This window comes from Gavia stellata, chromosome 15 (assembly GCF_030936135.1).
Source record: "Gavia stellata isolate bGavSte3 chromosome 15, bGavSte3.hap2, whole genome shotgun sequence".
Classification (NCBI taxonomy): domain Eukaryota; kingdom Metazoa; phylum Chordata; class Aves; order Gaviiformes; family Gaviidae; genus Gavia; species Gavia stellata.
The window spans coordinates 10382535-10402213 of record NC_082608.1 but is presented as its reverse complement, the minus strand read 5'-3'; the positions used below and the strand labels follow the sequence as shown (position 1 = coordinate 10402213).

The 19679-nt window shown below is 37.8% G+C and overlaps 1 protein-coding gene across 1 annotated transcript in view; it reads right to left on the bottom strand.

Annotated features, from left to right (window-relative positions):
* The window catches only part of ZNF536 (zinc finger protein 536), a 187577-nt gene that overhangs the window by 130983 nt on the left and 36915 nt on the right, over window positions 1-19679 (bottom strand). Inside the window, exon 2 of the mRNA XM_059824935.1 lies at window positions 3663-3815. Within this exon, the coding sequence (XP_059680918.1) occupies window positions 3663-3815 (153 nt within the window). The remainder of the gene's footprint in view (window positions 1-3662; window positions 3816-19679) is intronic.

Genomic DNA, 19679 nt, shown 5'->3' with positions numbered 1-19679 from the left:
TTTAGCACAACCCAAACCTTCTTCAGGGCTCTACTTTGCTCATGCACATTATTCTTTTTTCATTACTCAAGGGATTTAACTATGCCAGTCATACTGGGAAGATACCTGAGCACCTAATGACCACAGAAAGTCCAACTGGTCTACATCTGCAGTAGCTTCTGAATTCTAACACAAGGTGCAAAGAGGTGCTAGAGCTAACCTGAAACCAGCCCCTACATAATGTGTCGCTTGTCAAAGGTAGAACATAAGAAATTGTAATATTTTACACTGAACTGTTTCTGTGCAGCCCAAAAGCCCAGGCATGTAAAGTAAAAGCCACACCCATTTATTTGATTGAGAGTGCTCAAGAACATAAAGAAGATGCTCTGCTCCCTGAATGGAGGAACCTTAAATTGCTGCCCCCAGAGGGGAAAAATGGAAACTCTGGAAGCATCTGCATATGACACATTATGGGTCTGAGATACTTAGATGGTTTTCTTTTTCACAAAGTCTGAGCATCTCTAAGCCTTCTGTGTTATAACCTTCTCAGCTGTCTTATATATTATTTTCTAACCAGGAAGCTGAATCACAAAGTGGCCAGTCCACCCACATGTCTACTATGCACTACTGATGCATATACATGCTTTGCCCTTGTTTCTGCACCTCTTCACACAGTGAGTTTGTGTGAGTTGAAGTAGGTAGCTCTACAGAAGCAGGACCATACAGCCCATCTCTATTTGCTGGTCAACATAAAGAAGTCATCTAGGAGGGCTAGAAGAGTTCTGTCTGCACTCTCTAAGCCCCAAGTCTCTGAAGCATTTTGCCCTGAGAGTCCCTCCTCTCTTCTCTCGGGGTTGTACCAAGGAACTGTCGCGTCCTTCAACTGTTTTTTGAGCAAGAAAGAGGAGAAACTGATTTCACATAATTATGCCCTTTTCTTCTTATCATATGGGAACAATCAGAAATCATATCTTACCATCTTCCCCTTAAAGCTCTTCCTGGCTGAATATCATCGAATTAGATAAGAATAAAAATCCGCTACAATTATGTGTTGGGACTCAATTGAGTGTGCTACATAAAACCTTGATTATTTTTTCTTTTCCTTCAGAAGCTTGTTATATGAGAAACTGAGACTCAGTGTGGAGAAGGTTGCAACCATGAAATATCCAACAGAAAGAAGCAGCAACCCAAGCCACTAGCTGATTCTTCTAAACCAGAGCACAGCTTCCTCCTCCTGTGGAGGATTAAACGGCTCCTCTAGCTTTTTTGGGCCAATTGCCACAGAAGCACCTCCTGGCTGGATCAGACTTTGGGTCTTGTCTTGGCATGTGTACCAAACCAAGCTACTCGTGTGCCTCCAAACACACAGATGTTCGAAGGAACCTGACTTCTGCTGAACTGCTTGAGCTCATCTCTAACAAACAGGTGCTGTGAGAACAAGAACAGTAATTGAGTTAATGTAGTGGAGAAACACAGTAAAGTGTTTTTTATCAGTCAGTTATATGATCCAGGCATATAATAAAGACAGAGTGTGACATAAAAGGCAGGAAACTGTCCCTGATAAGTATGAGCTAACCAATATTTGTTTAATAACTGGTATCTATTACATCATTTCCATTTACTGCAAAGCAACTTAATTTTTATTTAATAACTCTAGTAATTTGCCAATTTACATTTTTATAATATTTATTAGGATTATTTCCCATATGTAAAACATTGCTCCGTTTAAACATACTCTTGCCGTTATTTAGAAATACTTTGTTCTCAACATAATGGAAATTGATCTTTCACTATTTTAAAATTATAATGATTTTAAATATATTGCAAATGTTGTTTCAACAGTCTGTATGATTTTTTTAAATTTTATTTTATACATGGTTTATTTTTTCTTGTTTTAATTTTATTTAGTCAGTTTTAATATGCAAGTTTTATGGAATATTTCCATTGCAATTAATTTACTTTCTGTTAGTTCTAAGCCACAAATACCAAATGAGTAATCACTGCCATCTTTAAAACAAGAACAAAATGACCACTCTATGATAAAGCAAAAGGGAGAGATGGGTATCCTCAGGTTATTTTAAAGAATTTTTCTTTGCATCTCTAACAGTAAAAATGTCAAACTGTTTAAACCTCATAGTTACAAGATTATTTTCCAATAAAGTAACTACCATTTATTTACTTCTACTACATTAGAGAGCACACAAATAGGGTTTTCACTGTGTTTCTTCTTTTTCTTTCTTTTTTACAAAGTCCAACACACAGAAAAGAATAATCCTGCCCTAAATGGTTTGCAATTCAATCAGACAAAACTACATCGGGGTGCCAAATTTTAAAATTCAGATCAAACCAGTGTGGTATACTTCTACTCCACAATCCAAAGAAAGAAGAATAAAAAGACAATGAACAAACTTTCCCATCTCAACAATGAATTTTTTTTCTTTAAATAATTTTCAGCCTTCATTTTCAATTTTTCAAAATCAGGCCTCACATTTGCAAATCCAACATTAAGTATTACATCTGCGCAAGCACATAGGAGAAACATGACTGCTGATTTTGGGAAGGGAGGAAAATACTGCTTATCTAGTACATCAGTGAAATAAAAATTAAAAGTGAAGTTTTTCAAGTAGGTGTAACTGGAAAGTATTTCTTCATGCAATTTATTTTACCTATCAACTAGAAAACTAGCAGTAAAATTCTGAAATTCATTTTAAATGGTTTAAAAAGAAAATGACTCCACAATTACAGTGCCTCCTATGTCTGTTTCCAAAGAGAAGTATCCCAGTTTTGCATACTCTCTCAAAGCCTGCTATGATACCTAAGACTTGGAAGAAAACAGTATCATATTGGCCTTATACAGAATTTCTAGTGATGTCAACAGGATCTGAGGATATCAACGTTGTATGTCAGATTTTAATTATGGATAGAGTAAGTCTTCTTAAACATATACTCTGTCTCTAGATGAACCTTACCATGCACATACATACTTTTAAACAAACAAGGTATTAACATTTAAATGGACTGATTATAGTTTCCTAGTATTGAGAGCAGTCCACCCAGTGAGTGACAGAGCAAAATAAAGTGAGAATGCAGATCAGTAGTAAGTCTCTGTAGGGTAGAAATGCTGTGATTGTTACTAAAATAAAACATGGTAAGTGTTACCATGGTGCAAAACATGGTAAGTTTTACTACTTGCAAGTACTAAGTTGGGTGAGTTCTAGTGAAAAAAAAATGCAGATCCATAAAGCTGATGTATTCATATGAACAGTGAGAGGTTAAAAACGAGCATGCTAAATGAAACAAAAATAATAGCTCTGAGAAAAACATACAGAATCCCTAAGCAGATGCTAAGGAAGGCCTTTGAAGCAGTTAGTATAACTAAGTCTGAAACCAATAGGCTTATGCCTATTGAAGGACAAGGGTAATTGAAGGAAACAGTGATGAAGCAGGGAAGGAGACAGAAATAACCTCAACTGGGAAAAGATGATTCTATTAAAGTGGTCTTTATCCAACAACACATTCCTTGTGCTTTTATTTAAGACTGTCATGTATCTTTCTCAAAAGACTTTCTCCAACTGATGAGTCCAAATCTACACTGGGAATTAAGGCTCCTAGCCACATATTATGTTAACCCCCCCACACACATGGCATGTGTCAACAGTGCTCCGCTCACTTGTTCCTCTCACCTGTATGTATTCTCAAGTGGACCTTTAAGTGATGTGATGTTCTGAAAGTTTTTCCACAATATGGGCAGTCTTTCATGGCAGAACCAAGGCTCCTGTCTCTCAGTAAAGCTGGCTGCTGGACTCCTACAGATCTCCCAGCTTCTTCTCCAATGTCTGCAACACAGAAATGTTCTCACATCACTTCAGCACATGTCAGAAGTTGTTCTCACTAAAACTGCTAACACAACACAAAGTTAAACATGTCAATACTACACCTGTCTATTTCATTCTTTAAATCTGACAGAATGCTGACAATTCATGTATTTTCTTGTTATTGTCTTAAATTATTTCATCCTTCCTATCATCATTTTAAGCAGCATATGGTACCTTTATATTGAACTGAATTATACAAGAAAAGAAACAGCTGTATCAGCAGCTGGTTTGATTTCTTCTTTTGCTTAGTTCCTATTAATTCTTCCCCCAAAAGTTAGATTGTTGTTTTGTTGAATCTATTTAATTTATAAGTATTGTGAAAATCTGTATGCTTTTAGAGGGAAAAAGTTTGCATCAGTACATTAAAACCTCCCAAAATAACAGAATTGCAGTGACAGGGGTGTCCAACAGCACTGGCAACGTCTATGCACAAAGCTGATCAACTTCCTTCTGCAACATTTCAGCATTGGCGTTACAACACACGACCTACTGAGTGACCTAATATCATGGGAAAGGCAATAAAAAAATAGGTCAGATGAGGGGGAATTCCTTCTCCCTCTCACCTGCGGCTCCTGAGTTTTCTCCTTCAGTGTTCACAGCTACACTTATTCTTTGCATCTTAATACAACGGGTGAGACTCCAGGACATCTTTTCTATCTCCTGATATAAAGAAACATTCATTCTCAGCAATCTTTAATAAGCTGCTATTATCCAAGCAGGCTATGAACAAAATAACTGTAAAAAAACTTACAAAAGACTGACATAAAAATTGCAAAAATGTATGGCATTTTAAAAAAGTCATTATTCAAACCACACAAGACTCATCTATCATCTTGTACTTACAAGGTCATGTAATATCACATATATGTATCAATTCTATCAACTCACGATTTCACCAAAAAGTACCATGGCAAATGTTGACATTCTGAACCGGATTTACGCTACTGGCACGCCACAGAGGTGTAATACACATGGACACATCATCACGCCTCTATGCAGAAGCTGAGCTATCGGGGTTATATTGAGGTGGGGAGCACATAGTTAAAATCTGCATGCAAAATCTTGATTATTTCAACCATAAACTACTGACTGACAATGTTCTGTCTTTACCCATTTGATATGTAACTAAAGCTGTCAGGAAACATAGCGCAGTTTACACAGCATTGCCTTTTAAATGGAAGTCATGGGACATAAGAAAGACTTGAACATTTGGCTCTAATAAAAACTATTCACACAGTAGCAGAGACCCAAATACCACATTTCTGGAAAAGGTAACACTAACAGGCATTTCATTATTTATTATAAAATGGTCCCTCTAAACTATTTTGCTTAAAGCTGAAAGAAGGGGATGGTAGCGTGATAAATATATATATATATATATATAAAAAAATGCTTATCTTAGTCATGTATGTAATCAAGCTATTTCTAGTTTTCAAAAGGCAAAATCTGATAGTTTTCACATCACATTCTTGTTTAACATTTTCTGACTGTTCCTAGATGGCAGAGTTAAAGCACAATATTTAAGTTAGAAAGCTAGTAACTGTCATTTTGAATTATTCACAAGTATGTAAAGTAACATACTGCAGGAGTTTATTTTGTCTTTAGGAGTCCAGGAAAACATATATAGGTGCTAGTCTATAATTCCAATCTCCCTAAAGAGTTTAGATTGTCCCCTTTTTTTCTCCTCAAAAGTTGTATATAATCATGTCTGAAGCTGCTTTGGGAAAAAATGAATTCCTGAGTGCAAAAAGATTTTTCTGAAGTACAAAATACAGAATGCATGATGATAAACTGCAGGATTTTATCTTGGTTTTCAATAAATACTATATGAGCATTATAGATAAATATATAGATAAAGCTAACAAGCCACTCAGGAGGAATTTACCAAATAAGTCTACTAGTTATGTTTTGCTATATGTCACTCTAAATGATGGCCTGTTATCCATTTGCCTTTTATCTTTCTATCTAGAATATGTGTGGCCCAATAAAAAAGAATAAATTTGTAAGATAAACAGCTCGCTTTGCAGATTTAAGAGTCTAATTTTCACTTTACACAAAATTGAATTTTTTCAAGGCAGCAAGACGATGGAGTTTACTCTAGCACTAATCCCTCTGAAAAAGCAAACTGAAAACAACAATGAAGCAAAGGAAGATGTGGGTGGTCTGAAGAGATTTCTTTTAGATTTAAGTAGACATACAGTAGATAGCTCCAAAGGCTTTGCTCCAACAGGGGCCTTACCTTGAAGAATTTTTCTTCCCACAGTGAAAGCATTCCTAAGACTTTAAAGCTGGGCTGAGGGGTTTTCTTTTGAATTCCTCTGCCTACAAAGCCCACCGAAGCACTGGAGGCCATCACTACCTGAATGAGCAGCTTTACATACAAGTTCTTTTATTTCAAACAATGAAAAGATATGTTCAAGGCTGCCGACTCTGCCCATCAAATGCTACCCCAACTTCTTACTACGGCCTCATTTTGGCAAATCATACCTATTTGTCAAGGCACTTAAAATGTGCTTAACTTTAAAATGCATTTCAGTCTCACTGACTCTGCTACCAAGGGTTTTTTATACTGAGTCTCTTAAAACAATCTGTAGAAAGTGAAGGGGGGGGAAAGTGACACAGAAAAAGGAGAAGAGATCAGCAAGGAAAAAGTTAAGAAGTAAACTGGTGAATACAGAATATGCCAACAACAGTGTATGTGGGGAATGAAAAATCTTCAGCTCTACCAATAATCGTGTATTCTACACCTCTGATGTCCCCTTTCTTCTGCTATTGAGACCCTCTTCCTAAGCAGAAATGCTTAGTTCTGTTAAATTGTGCAAAACTGTAGTAATGCTTTACAGATCTGCAGAACTAGGATAAACCCCAGCAAATTAATTTAATTTATGATTTACTCGGGATTTGAGCTATGGTTTTCAGGCTGCTCAGTTCCGAGGATAAAAGATCAGGAAGGAAAGAGAACAGTTACTTATCTTACAGCCATTGTGGTTCACTGAGTTATGTGGTCTACATGATGTGTACTCGAGGCACGTGAGATGAGACTGCTTTTTTTTACTATTTCCATTATAGGCAGGTCTATGTCCTGAATGTCTTCCTGCCCATCCCTACATTTCCTGATTCAAGTGCAGGAAATAACAGAACAGAGTATAAAATATTGTACAGATGTACATGCTAGATGTAAGGCTTCCGAGCCTTGTGTCTGAACTTACTTTCACTGAGCCTTCCTTTCACTTTGAAAGCATCTGTTCACAGCAAAAGTCATGGACAGAAGTGTAAAAAACAACGTTCAGTTCTATATATGAGACCGGTTTTTGTGTCAGTATAAGGAGAAGGCAAGAGCTGTTAGAGCTCCAGCTGCTACGTATGCTGTACCTGCTGGGCAGGCAGATATCACTCCATGGTCCAGGACACAGAGGAATTCTGCCATGAAGCAGCTTCTGGGGTGGCATGACAGGGACGTCTCTTGCGTACCGTGCCTCAGCTACACTTAATAACTGGCTGTGTGCATGTTCTCATGAGACAAATGCAAGGAAAGAAAGTTCACTTTAACATCCGTATCAGAAGGTGGCAATTAGCCGCATAACCAAAGAGCCAATTTGGCCAAAATGTGAGCAAATCTATTTGCCACACAGACTGAAATTAAAACTAAGCAATCCATAAGATCAGTATTTGAAGGACTAGCCCTTCTTCAGACAGATGCCCGCTTCTCAGGAGAGGAGGGACAAAAAGCCACCGCTCCTCGGCTAGCATGGAGATGACCCATGTAGTGCAGCAGGCTGCTTCCACAGCCCCACAGTACCCGGAAAGGAAATTTCCACAGAGCCGGATAATCCCAATGAACAGTTTTGAGCCAGAAGCACTTTTACAGCAGCAAATTTAAAGAAACTGAAAAACACCCCAGTGAATCCTTTTTTACAGCAGGTATCTTACTAGGTATCAGGAATTATCTATCCAGCAAGGAGCCACTGCCACGGCTGGCAGTGGCCTCAGCACACAGATACAGACGCTACAGAGGCACAATGCCAACTTCAGTGGATATTTCTAGAAAAGAGAAGACAAACTTAGGTGCATAGTGAGTCTCTGTACTCAAAGCAGAAGCTATCTAGCCAGTCATATGAAGAGCAAAAGAAAAAGAATTGTCTGAAATTTCCATGTATGTCCTGTACGACTGGTCTACCTGCCTGGGATGAGCCTATAACATGATTAGAAAAGGCTTGATGGGTTTTGTAAAAAGAAACCTGTTTTCAGGTGGTTATGTAGCAGCACTGACTTCAGTTGTGTTAGCAGCCGAATTTTCAAAGGAGCAGCTACATACATGTGCCATAAATTTTACCAGAGTATTTATTTGCTCCGTGTATGTGAAAGTGCAGGGATTCACAGAGGTACTTTCATGTTCAAAGGAGGTAAATTGCAGTCCTTGTGCAGACTAAATTATCAATGAAGTCAGTTGGAATTTGTCAACACAAGGATTGCCAAATTAGCCAAAACCAGGCAATCACATGGAAAAGGTAATCAACTCACAAAATACATAATCACGCTTACAAGTATGTGTTTGCTCTTGCACATTTTTTCAGACATTATTAAAGAACCCTTTGAAAATGTGGCCAGAAGCCTTTAAAGCTGCACATAATCCCAGGTTTTCATATATTTCTGAAATTCAAAATATTTGTAGTTCTTTAGAACTGCCTGTAAAAGTTAATGAAACATGGTGTAACAAGAAGTGGCAGTGACCATGGTTATTTTTTGATGATCTATAAACCACTCAGATTAGCCCATCTTGTGGCAGGAAAAATTATATCCTGAATCTAAAGTCAAGAAGGGAGTTAGAAGATAGTCAGCATGTTAATCCTGTCACTGCTGTCACCTTTATGCAAGTATGCCTGGACTCGACCACTTCATTCCCTGGGAAGCAGTATAGGATGTGCTAAGTTTCTGGGAAAACATGCTTTACCTTTCTTGCCTATTCCTTAGAGAAAGCTTTACTAATACTGAAAATAGTGGAAAACAGGAATATAATTAGGGATATAATTAACCATATTTTTCTAGCTACCTGAAGTAGCTTCACTTAGTGTGCTTCAATGTAAATGAGAACAGAATCTGGCCCAGTGCTCATAATTTGAAATTAGAATCCTATTAGCAGATGGCACTACACTTTTTTGCTAGTGAAGTTCATGGCTTAAAATGAAAGAGTCTAATATTACTAAATATTACAGTTATATTTTAGGCCTCCGGAAAGAGTTAGTAATGTCTTAGGTCAGGAACAACTTGCTGTCTCTATTGTTTCATCAAGGATTTAGGTTTTATAATGACCATATATGGGAATCTTAAACTGTTAGGCATTAATATGGATTGGCAGAGAATTTGTTTAAACAGAGAGCTATTTTAGAAGAGAATTGGAAAGGAGGTCTACTAATGAGAAAGCAGCATTCACATTGTTTGTCATATTAGAAATAAAGATTATACCAAAGGTTCCACTGGTAAATAAAAAGATACCACTTCGGACATCAGACTTGCGCTTAGCCCTCTGAACCACACAGGCAAAGAAAAGGCACCAGCTGCCCTGCCTCTGCTACCGATTGGTGCATTAGCAGATATAAATGTAAAATACATTCTAAATTAAACTGAAGTAAAATGCCCATAACCATGTATACGAGGTAAGACTTGCAACATTTAGAAGTGGGCAAATGGCAGTCATAGCCAATACCTCGGGCTACAGGGGAGCTCTCTAGGCATTATTTCAAGCACAAGAGAAAGGGACCCAAAATATTCTAAGCAATTTTTTACTAACTGGTAGGCTGGTGACTTGGGGGTAGCACATACACCTTAAGCCCATACTTGGAGCACATGACACACTTGAAGATTGGTGTTTTTCACACCCCATGGGTACAAAACACTTTGCATGACAATACTGTATGTATGCAAATGTTGGTTATACCTTAATGCTTTTCACTGTGGTAGGCATTCTGAGAAACATGCAAGAAGCTATATATACAGCACAAAGAGACATCAATAAACACTTAACCAAAAACTAAGCTTTTGTTTATCACAAAATGTTTCTTATCCTCTTTTTTCATTTTAATCAAATTCCCTACAGAGTTTTTGTTTTGGAGTTCTTAGCAGTCTTACTTTTCAAATTGTCTAAATCTTTAAAACCTTTTAAGATTATCAAAATTCAAACACAGTTTCCGAGTACATCATTTTAGCTGCCTGATTTGTTTGAATAATTGTGTGACCGAAAGACACAGAAAATCACATGTAGTACTTAAACAGGGTTGGTTACTTGCCATTAACTTAGAGAGCTCAGTTTGCACTGAAAATTAAGCATATTGAAAAAAAATATTTTTTTGAGAGAACATTTTTTGCATGAGACCTTTTTAACTGTATCTTTTTTTTTTTTAAAGAAAGAAGACATCTTAAGGACCTTACAATATCTTTCACTTAACAGTTGGCAGAAGGAAACTCCCAGATGAACATTGGCCTGTGTCTTTCTCTTTAACCAGCTGAGTGATCCAAGCTTTTAATAAAGCTGTTCCAATTATTGTAAAAGTCATCTAGTACCTTATAGCCACAAATATTGACAGTTTATTGCACAACGCATTCATGACATTTGAAGGTCACATCATACATAATACATACACTTTTATAAAAGTGTCTGGAACAAAGAGATACATGATCAGCAATTACATCTTACCATTTGAGGGTATGATTTTATACTTATTTAAAATGAAATACTATATGAAATGCAAACTGTTAATAAAACACAAAATAGTTCATTTTCCATATTTATTGTTCTATTAATCAGTGACACTGAGTTCAGTTGTACAAAATCAACAGAACGCAGTCCATGCCCCAAGAAGACTGCAGTTAAATATCATTATCCGGCAAACCATCACACATATTCTTAGCTCAGCATGAGAGGAAAGTGAGCTGAAAACTTCAATCTCACTACTGTATACCTCTCCAGCCCTACTGAATTCAATGAAACTTCAACACCTGAATCAGGACCTTAGCATATTATTGAAATATTAGTTTTGATAAAATTGAATCAAAATGAAATTGAAAAGAGTGCTAAAGAATTTTTTCTAATATATGGATATTCAGGCACATAAAACTTCTTCATCGTCTTCCAATGCTCACGACTTTAAAGGCCATTCTAAAATCACACTCACATGCACAAATGGTATAATTAAAAGCTGTAAGTTGCAATTTATGCTGTCAGACCTATATGCAGTACTTCAATGAAGTCAACAAACATCAGGAATACACTGAGCATGGCCATGAGAGTGCTTGTCTTTGGTTAAGTCTTCACTTTTATGGTATCACCACTAGGTCCTGGAACCTCCAGCTACCTAAAAGAGAGCTGAGCTTGCAGCAAACGACCATGGATCACTACGTCGTTCCCTCTAGCACCATTTTTGCTGGTTTGTTTCAAAATCCTGCTATCTTCTTTCCTAAGCCCCTTCACATGCAAGACTCTTCCACCATCCAACTCCTTCACTGGCTTTTCAGTTCTGCTACTCCAAAATCACAGCTTTGAAATCCCACTTCCCTAATTTGACTGTCTAGATCAAAGCACTTCAGATCCCAAATCACTGAGTTTGCCAGATGATGTTCATGAAATTCCACTAGACTTGTATAATCTTTCCACAGGAAAAGTGGATGCTTTAGAAGAGGAGGTACTTCATCATTTATCAGAATGATGGGCCTGTTTGCTATCTTGAATGTAATGCTAGTTACTGTCAATGATGAGCTTCTGCTTGTTCTTGCTTTCTTCAGAAGCGCACATCTGAGCTGCCGGAACACCTTATTGTACTTCTCTGTACAGAAAATGTATCTTCACAAGCAAAGCAGATTCTTACCCTATGGAACAGCTATGATGGGATTAAATATGTACTCGTGGATCTTTCCTAGGTATTTTGCCAATGTTCTTTGTCATCTATCCTCAGAATTTACTCTGGTGTTCATTTATACTTCTGTTAGCTCCCAGACATTCATACAACATACTTCCCATGGTTTTCTTCTCTTTTTCTTAAAACAGGCTTAGAATATTCTGGATTTTTACCAAATGTTCATGCCAACAGCTGTCTGTGATTCTCATGTAAGACTGTCTCACTAGTTTTCTTACCCAAACCCTTGACTCATCTGTGTTAGCTTTGATCCTGTCACTTAAATTTGAAATGGGCACTTGATTACTGACCAGAGAGGACAAGGTCTTTCCACACTTCATACAGATTGTTTACTGCTTTTGGAGAAAATTGCAGTGGGGAATCTAAGCAGAGTAGCTATCCAACTGGACCATCTTTTGGATTTGTATGTGTTATTTGTAGGCAGGTGTTCAGGTACCAGATGGCCTTAAAGCCCGTACTACTCAGGTTATAGCAGCTTCTACAGGCTGTCTGCATCATATTCCCATCTCTGAGATTTGCAGAGTGGCTACATGGAGCTTGATAAACACTTTTACCTAGCATTGCTCTCCTGATGCCAAGGCTAGATCAGATATCCAATTTGGGAGAGTTGCCTTACAGTCCCTCTTTAATTAAGTACTCCTGATCTCCCACTCCTGGGATGGATTGCTACTGCTGATTAAGCTCCAGAAGTAAGGATCTGTGGAGGCAATTTCATGAGGGAGAAAATCAAGTTGCTAGCTAATCAACTAAAATATCCATTAACTGGACTTCTGTGAATGAATATGTTGCCTTTTTCCTGCTTCCATACTTACCCTGTTTCTTCCACATATTAGCATCTCTACATACCTATAAACCAACCAGGTAAGGTGTACTTCATTATGACCTCTATCTTGTTCCTAAACTACATGTGGGACAAACAGAACCATTTGGTACAGTGTACAGCTACACTATGAAGAAAATCCAAGATGGTGTCAGTAAACTGTAGGAAAGATGGTGAATCCAGGTGGAAGAGAGCGCTATTGAACCTATTTTCTCTAGGTTCTTCCCATGTACCAACAATTCAGAGTCCGTGAGATTTTAAAAGGCACAAATTAACACCCAACTCCACATAGTTTTCAAAATCCATTAATATCTTTTAAAATCTTTTGAGTAGTTGTATGGAAATATTTAATAACTACACCAGCCAAGTTTCACCCTGAGTTGAGGGGCTTAAACAAATCCAAAATACAAACAAATCATTTTTTCAAGTCAGAACCACAGACTGCCTACATTATAAGTAGCTCTCAGGGCATCAGGTATCATTGGAAAAGTTTTTGCATACTATTGATTAAGAAAACCCATTTTCATTATTATTATCTTATCACAGGGTGGCAAAATCAGCACAGAAGTGCCAGTAGCAAGTCATCAGATTTTATAAAAATTTATTCTAATAAAGAAAAATGTAAATTATTTAAAGTGTCACAGCAACATCGTTCTGTAGACACCAGTAAGAAAGAAACCAACAATAGAATCAGTCACATAAAAACAACCGTACAGGTGGCTAAATGACTAATTTCCCCCTCAACAAAATGAGAAAGAATTAAAGACTGTCATTCCATTTACAGATTACTGATTACAGAGGTGCTGACAGAGTCTCCAAAAAGTGAATAATTTCACGGTGTGTGTGTTACAACATTTGGACAGACTATGATAGTATAGACTTTTCCGGTATCTGTATTTTCCTACTTTTTACTTTCCAGTGCTGCCTTCAAACTAATGACTGCTTTGAGCTAATACAAATACCTCTGTAAATAATTTTTCTCCCATTTAACTTCTTTGGTACATGCCACTTAAGTATAATTTCCAAGTTCTTTCCCTATTTCCCAAAAAATGAGCTGTACTTGAAGAAATACTTATAGGCAACTCTGAACTGCTGAAGCTATCTTACTAGCACCCTTTTTCTATAAATAAAATATGTTAATTACATGAGTTTTGCTATAACAGAAAAATATGGATTAAATTCATTACTTCTAATCTTAAGAAGGGACCCTTTAACTGTTTGGGTTTTTTTTTCCTCACCGGTTTAACAGTGTATTGTGGGCATACTGAGACCATGACGTCTTTAAACATGATATTATATGAATGGGCTCATTAATTTTTTTTTATACTAATGATGTATCTCAAAAAGTACATTACTAGGCCAACCTGTATCCATGTTTTGTAAAATAGCCTTACAGTAAACTGATAACATGCTATTTGTGTGCTATAAAAATATGAAATGCTGCCTATGTAGCTGATATATCAATAATCCAGTTTCCCTTTTCTACTACAAAAATATAAAATTTTTCATCTGAACTATCCTGGTAAAAAAAGAGAGAAAATACTATTTTGAACACTCTCCTCTGATTTAGCTGAGCTTGTGGCAATAACTGGTTTAGGCATAGGCTTCAGTATGCTGGAATGATCCTGAAACTAATTTTGCATGTGTTGGAGTTGGACTGTGGCCATGCACGTCAGTATGCTGGAACAGAGTTATCTAAATCCTGAGCCTTATTTTACATGTGCTGGTGTTGGACTGTGGCCCTGCAATCTTTTAGGTCTCCATCTGTAGCTATCAAAGCCAGGGTGTGCCCAGCCACTTGCTACTGCTCACTGCTTTCCTTCCACAGGAAAGCTACAGGCTCGCAACCACCCTCCCACACATCGCTGTGACTAGGAGCTCTTCAGAGTCCTGGCAGGTCTCATCAACCTTCCTCTAAAGCCTCCTTGCTGCCATGGCCAGCCTTTTGTATCACATCACACTTCTTACATCACTATAATCCTAGATAGTTATCAAGTCCCACATCAGTGATGAAAAATATCAACCTCTCGGACAGATGTTCCCTCAGATTGAGTGAGTTAATGCCTCTTTCAATACCAGGTAAAACAACCAACTAGTTTTTGAGCAAGCTATGGAGACCATAGCTCCCAGACTGACGGAAGGCCCCTCTGAGTTTCCCAGCCTGACAGTGCTTTCCCTGTGACCATTGGCCAAAGTGATTGGAAGTCCAGACATTCTAGTCAGAAGATAGCAGTTGGTTTCTTCTGGGAAAGGGGACAAGAAAAGAAAAGATCAGGCACTCAGAAGCCACATTCCTCTGAAAATGCAACAAACACTGTCTGTGCACTAATCTGGAACACCAACACAGAGGTAGCAATGGGAACTGAGCAAAGCAAAAGTAGTTGTACAAAGTACTTATCATCACCCTAAGGAGAAATGGTAACCTGGAGGGACATACAGGCGGATGGTAACACGGTACAAAGTTTTTGCAAGCTTCCTTCCACTTGTTTACAGTTCCTCCACATTAATGCACTAGCAAATATGTATTTTAACCCATCAGAAGCATCTATAAAATTAGGAGATAACCCGGGCTACATTATTTGCTAGCACATTTCTCTACCTGAAATTAATAACATTTTGTCTCTATGGAGCCTACCAAACAACTTCACACTAAGGTCAAAATTAGACATTTGAATGAAGATCAGGCACTCTTCTGTGACTGGACAGACACAAGTTAGCTGCCTCAGAGTCAGAGGAAGACTTATTTTAGAAGAAGGAGGGTTGTTCCATCTCTTAACTTATTAGCAATGCACTTTCTTCAAACTCCAATGGTAAAAGAAATTCAAAACCCAGGTAGTCTGCATGCACAGAAGCACCTTTTGTTTAATAAATAATTCAACCATGTATTGCTTTTTAATTTAAAAATGGTCTGACTGAACAGTCAACAGAGTGAACTAAAGTTGGCAAAATACAGTGTTGAAAAATTAAAAAGTGTATTCAAGGCCATATTCATTTGCTTCACTTCTCATACTAGAGAGAGAGGCTATGCTGAAGTTCTAGCTTTTTTCTTTTTCTTTTAAATTATACACGTACAGTCACATGATGCTCACCTGATTTTGAAATCTGCCTTGCCCTGGAATTAGTCTGTTTCTGTTACCAGCACAACAGCCACTGCTCCTCTACCTCATGAGCATCACCAGAAATTCAGCCAAAATGTTCTCATGAGCTTCTCTGCTATGCTTGTGAGGGCCAGACTTAACTATCGACCATCCTGGGAAACAGAAATACTGTAAAACATTCTGGAAATATTCAGACCATCATCTGAATGATGGTCCCATATATTAATAAGTGTATGGTAAGGTACAGGAAACACATCTGGCTGGAAAAATCTGCAGATAATGATGCAATGAAATCCACCCAGAACTGAATTTATAACACACTATTGCAAATGCATACAAATACTTAGAATCAGTTCAGTGCATTTGGTACTGACTGATCCTCTTGAAGACAACCAAAAGCATATAGCACTACCTTAAGTATGAATTCACAGACTTAGTTTCCATAAAATGAAATTCTTAGCAGTAAGCAGCTGAGGATAAGAAGGAAGAAAGCGAACAGAGTCAATTCTTACACTTAGCCTTCAGCACCACAATGTTTAAAAGAATTGCTTGAATCTTAGAGCAGACAGCAAGGAAAAGGTAATCCTGTGGCAAAACCTCCTTATTTCAGATTCCTGGAGATCTACCCATTCCCCCACACATCCCAAAGCAGCAGCGGGTACTTAATTTCTTCCTAACAAAGTACAGCCTTTTAGTTTCCACTCTGCTGAGTGTTTGGTTCCCGTCACTGTGAATGGCTTTACAATGTTTTGCACCCTTTCTGATCAGTGTCTTCTGAACCAATGACCACTCTGTAACCATCACACAACATCCACCAACGTGAAATTACCAGCTTGATGACGCTCACGCGACATTAAATGCTGACAGAAGGAAATCTTATCTCAGAAAGGTAAGATGTGCAGGAAAGATGATCTTTAGAGGGAAGGAGAGTAGGGGAAACCTAATCCTTAAAAATTAACACTGACTTTAAAGAAAATGACTCAGCAATAACATATCTTTCAAAGTGGACCTACTTATTTAAAATCGATCTTCTTAGAGCCACAGGATGACAGACATGAGCCACATTTGGAAGAGACAGAAGTTTCACAAGTTTCACATCTTGAGTAATTCCACAGCATATGGAGGAACACCAGCTTTTCACCAAATTTTTACTATTCTGAACTGTAGTAAAATTACGTGCGGTATATAGGATGAAAACACTAACCAGACCAGATAAACACTTTGTAAAGACAGGAAACTTTCAACACCTTGCTCTGTTGTGACAAAACGGCCTATGAATTATATGTACAAAATAAATCTCTGAATCTGACAAAATCTGAACAAACGCATTAGGATAACTTTAGAGATTGTTTAGACTCAAACTCCTGTCCTGCAAGTCAGAGAGTCTTAAGATTCTAATTTTGGCCGATTACTAGCTTACACTGAGAAACTATGCAATAAGTACCATCTCAGTGAACAGACTAATTTAAACTCTGAGAAGACAGGCTACTGCATTTGTGGAGACACATGTTTCCATGCCTTTTCAGGATGGTACTAGTGGGAGCCACTCCAATAGCCTGGCAAGCCCACACAGAATTTGGTACATAACAAACTGGCTTGCAACCGATTACATTTGAAAGCTGTCTACAGTGGGACTGGCCAACCTAACAAAGTAATGTATGGGGTTGTGAAAAGGTGAACAGCAGTACAAACTGGTCAAACGAAACTGAAATAATACCAACAATTTTACTAATACTGGTTCTTTTCTGGCTACAGATTCTGTGATACCGAACTACAGATAGGTGCCCAGTCACAAGGGTCATACTTATTTGTTTCAAAAAAGGGATCCTGTTGACTACTGGGCAGTGGAGCTTGCTCATAAATCCTGAAACACTTTAATATAGGGTGGACAACCAAAACCTGTCACTGCTCAACAGTCAGTAACTCTATACTACTATCATACCAAGTTTTATCATAAACCTGCAGGAGAGTAGCATTGCTATTTGAAATGAACAATGAGGGGAAGATGCAACTTAGGAAAGGCAGCTCAGACACCAGACAGAACGCTGATGAGTGTTGTAGATCAGTAGAATTGCATTCCAGAAGAGAATCCTGGGATGGGATAGACCATCACCTGCAGTACTGCTCCAGTGAGTGCTGTTCACCAAATAACATACCTCCTTCTCTGTATTCCAGGGTTCTTTTCAATAAGTATTTGTTTTAGTTATTTTGAATCACTGCTCATCTACTAAGATATTATTTGATTTTTTTTTTAAAAGAAATTCCTTTCTTCTTGGATACACTTTCACCACATTTTTTTTTGAAGTATGAGAGTAAACACACAGTCCCTATGATGGCAATTTCCATTCATAGTTTGACAACTAAATGTTGCAATGTTACTTGAAACTCCTGCCTCTTATCTTTCAATTTTTCTTTAGGGAAAAACAGCACAGAAATATATTCTGTCATCTATTTGAAAAGATGCAGATATAATCCACCTATGATGATTCCAATTTTTGGAATTAAGACTGTGATCTAAAACAGCAGTATGATCTACATTTTAACCACAGCTATTACAACAAATGAAACCAAACATAGTCATTCTCCACACATTTATCTTTAATCTGCTAATTCTTCGCAAGACTTCTGGCTGAGAATGCTTTACATCGGTAAGCATTATTGAAAATATTCCCTGAAAAATATGCATCATAAGACTGTAGCCAAAGCAGAATAATAGACAGGAGATGGTATGCGTCCAGATCTTTCTTTGCCTTTCATCTGTGGTGCAGAAGTTGCTAGCCATCAAATGTTTTAAATATCTGAGGGTCTTCTGATGGCAGACAACCAGCAACATAAGATCAGTTAGTAGTAGCTGACTGTCAACATTACCCGCAAACCCATTGCCTCTGGCATTATCAGGGACTTCGGTCAGCACGGTCACCTCAGGGAGCAATGGCAAACCAACCTTTCCCACCGGGACAGGGACACAGCTGAAGGACACTGACAACAGGGGAACTGATGGCAGTCATGCTGGATTCCTCTGAGGGACCAACCCTTTGCATCCTCCTACAGAGGGTACTGTACTTCACCAGCAATTTTAGCAATTTCAGTGAATCTCTCTGCACTCTAACACATACAAAGGCACCGAAGTTTTCTCTCAAAACAGGTTTTCGTGCGCTTGCACTACCAGGCCCTCCCCTATGCAAACACAGAAGGAAGTTTTGCAGAAGTTCAATGAAGGATTCTGTTACTCTACAAATTTGCTGCATTTTTAGTAGTCGAACTACTGGTTGATAGGGTCAAACTGGCAATCTGGCCACACTGAGGAAAAGAAACCTCTAAGGGTAATGTTTTTGCTTAAAGTTGGAGAGAATGCCTCGAAAATATTTTTCTGGATTTTCCTCTAATATTTGAGTTAGAACTTCATTGTTGTAGCAAAAAAACTTTCAAAAGGGTTAAACAGGTTTGGTATTAAGATCCCATTACGTGTAGTTTAGGAACTGAACTGCCTTAGATTGCACTAAAAATCTTCCTGACCAGACCTTTTGATGTATTATTTCAATTTATATTTGCACCATTCACTTCTTCAGCTACAGTAATTTCTCTAGGTAACAACAGGACTCTATCCCTTTGAGCATCTGCCACCGATGAAATTTCACTGCAGAGTTAAAATGTGGTGCAATCCACTGTGAAACGTAACAGAACTCAAAACTTACTCATCCCTCCAGAAGTGTCAAAACAAAACCATTCCGCATAGATACAGGTTAAAACATTCAGAAATACGAGACACCTTAATATCGGCAAGAACAGATATGCTTTAATTATTTTTAGATATTTTTCTTTTGAATGCAAAATTAACCAAATATAACAAAGAATAAAAAATCAATTATGAGTCCTAATTAGAGACAATCACATTTCTTCCCATCTAGCTGAACTCTGGCAGAAACTTTTGGGGCACTTGCAGTCTCAGTGACACCACTCTGAATGACAAGTTTTAAAGTTCAGAGGCTACGTTTTGTGA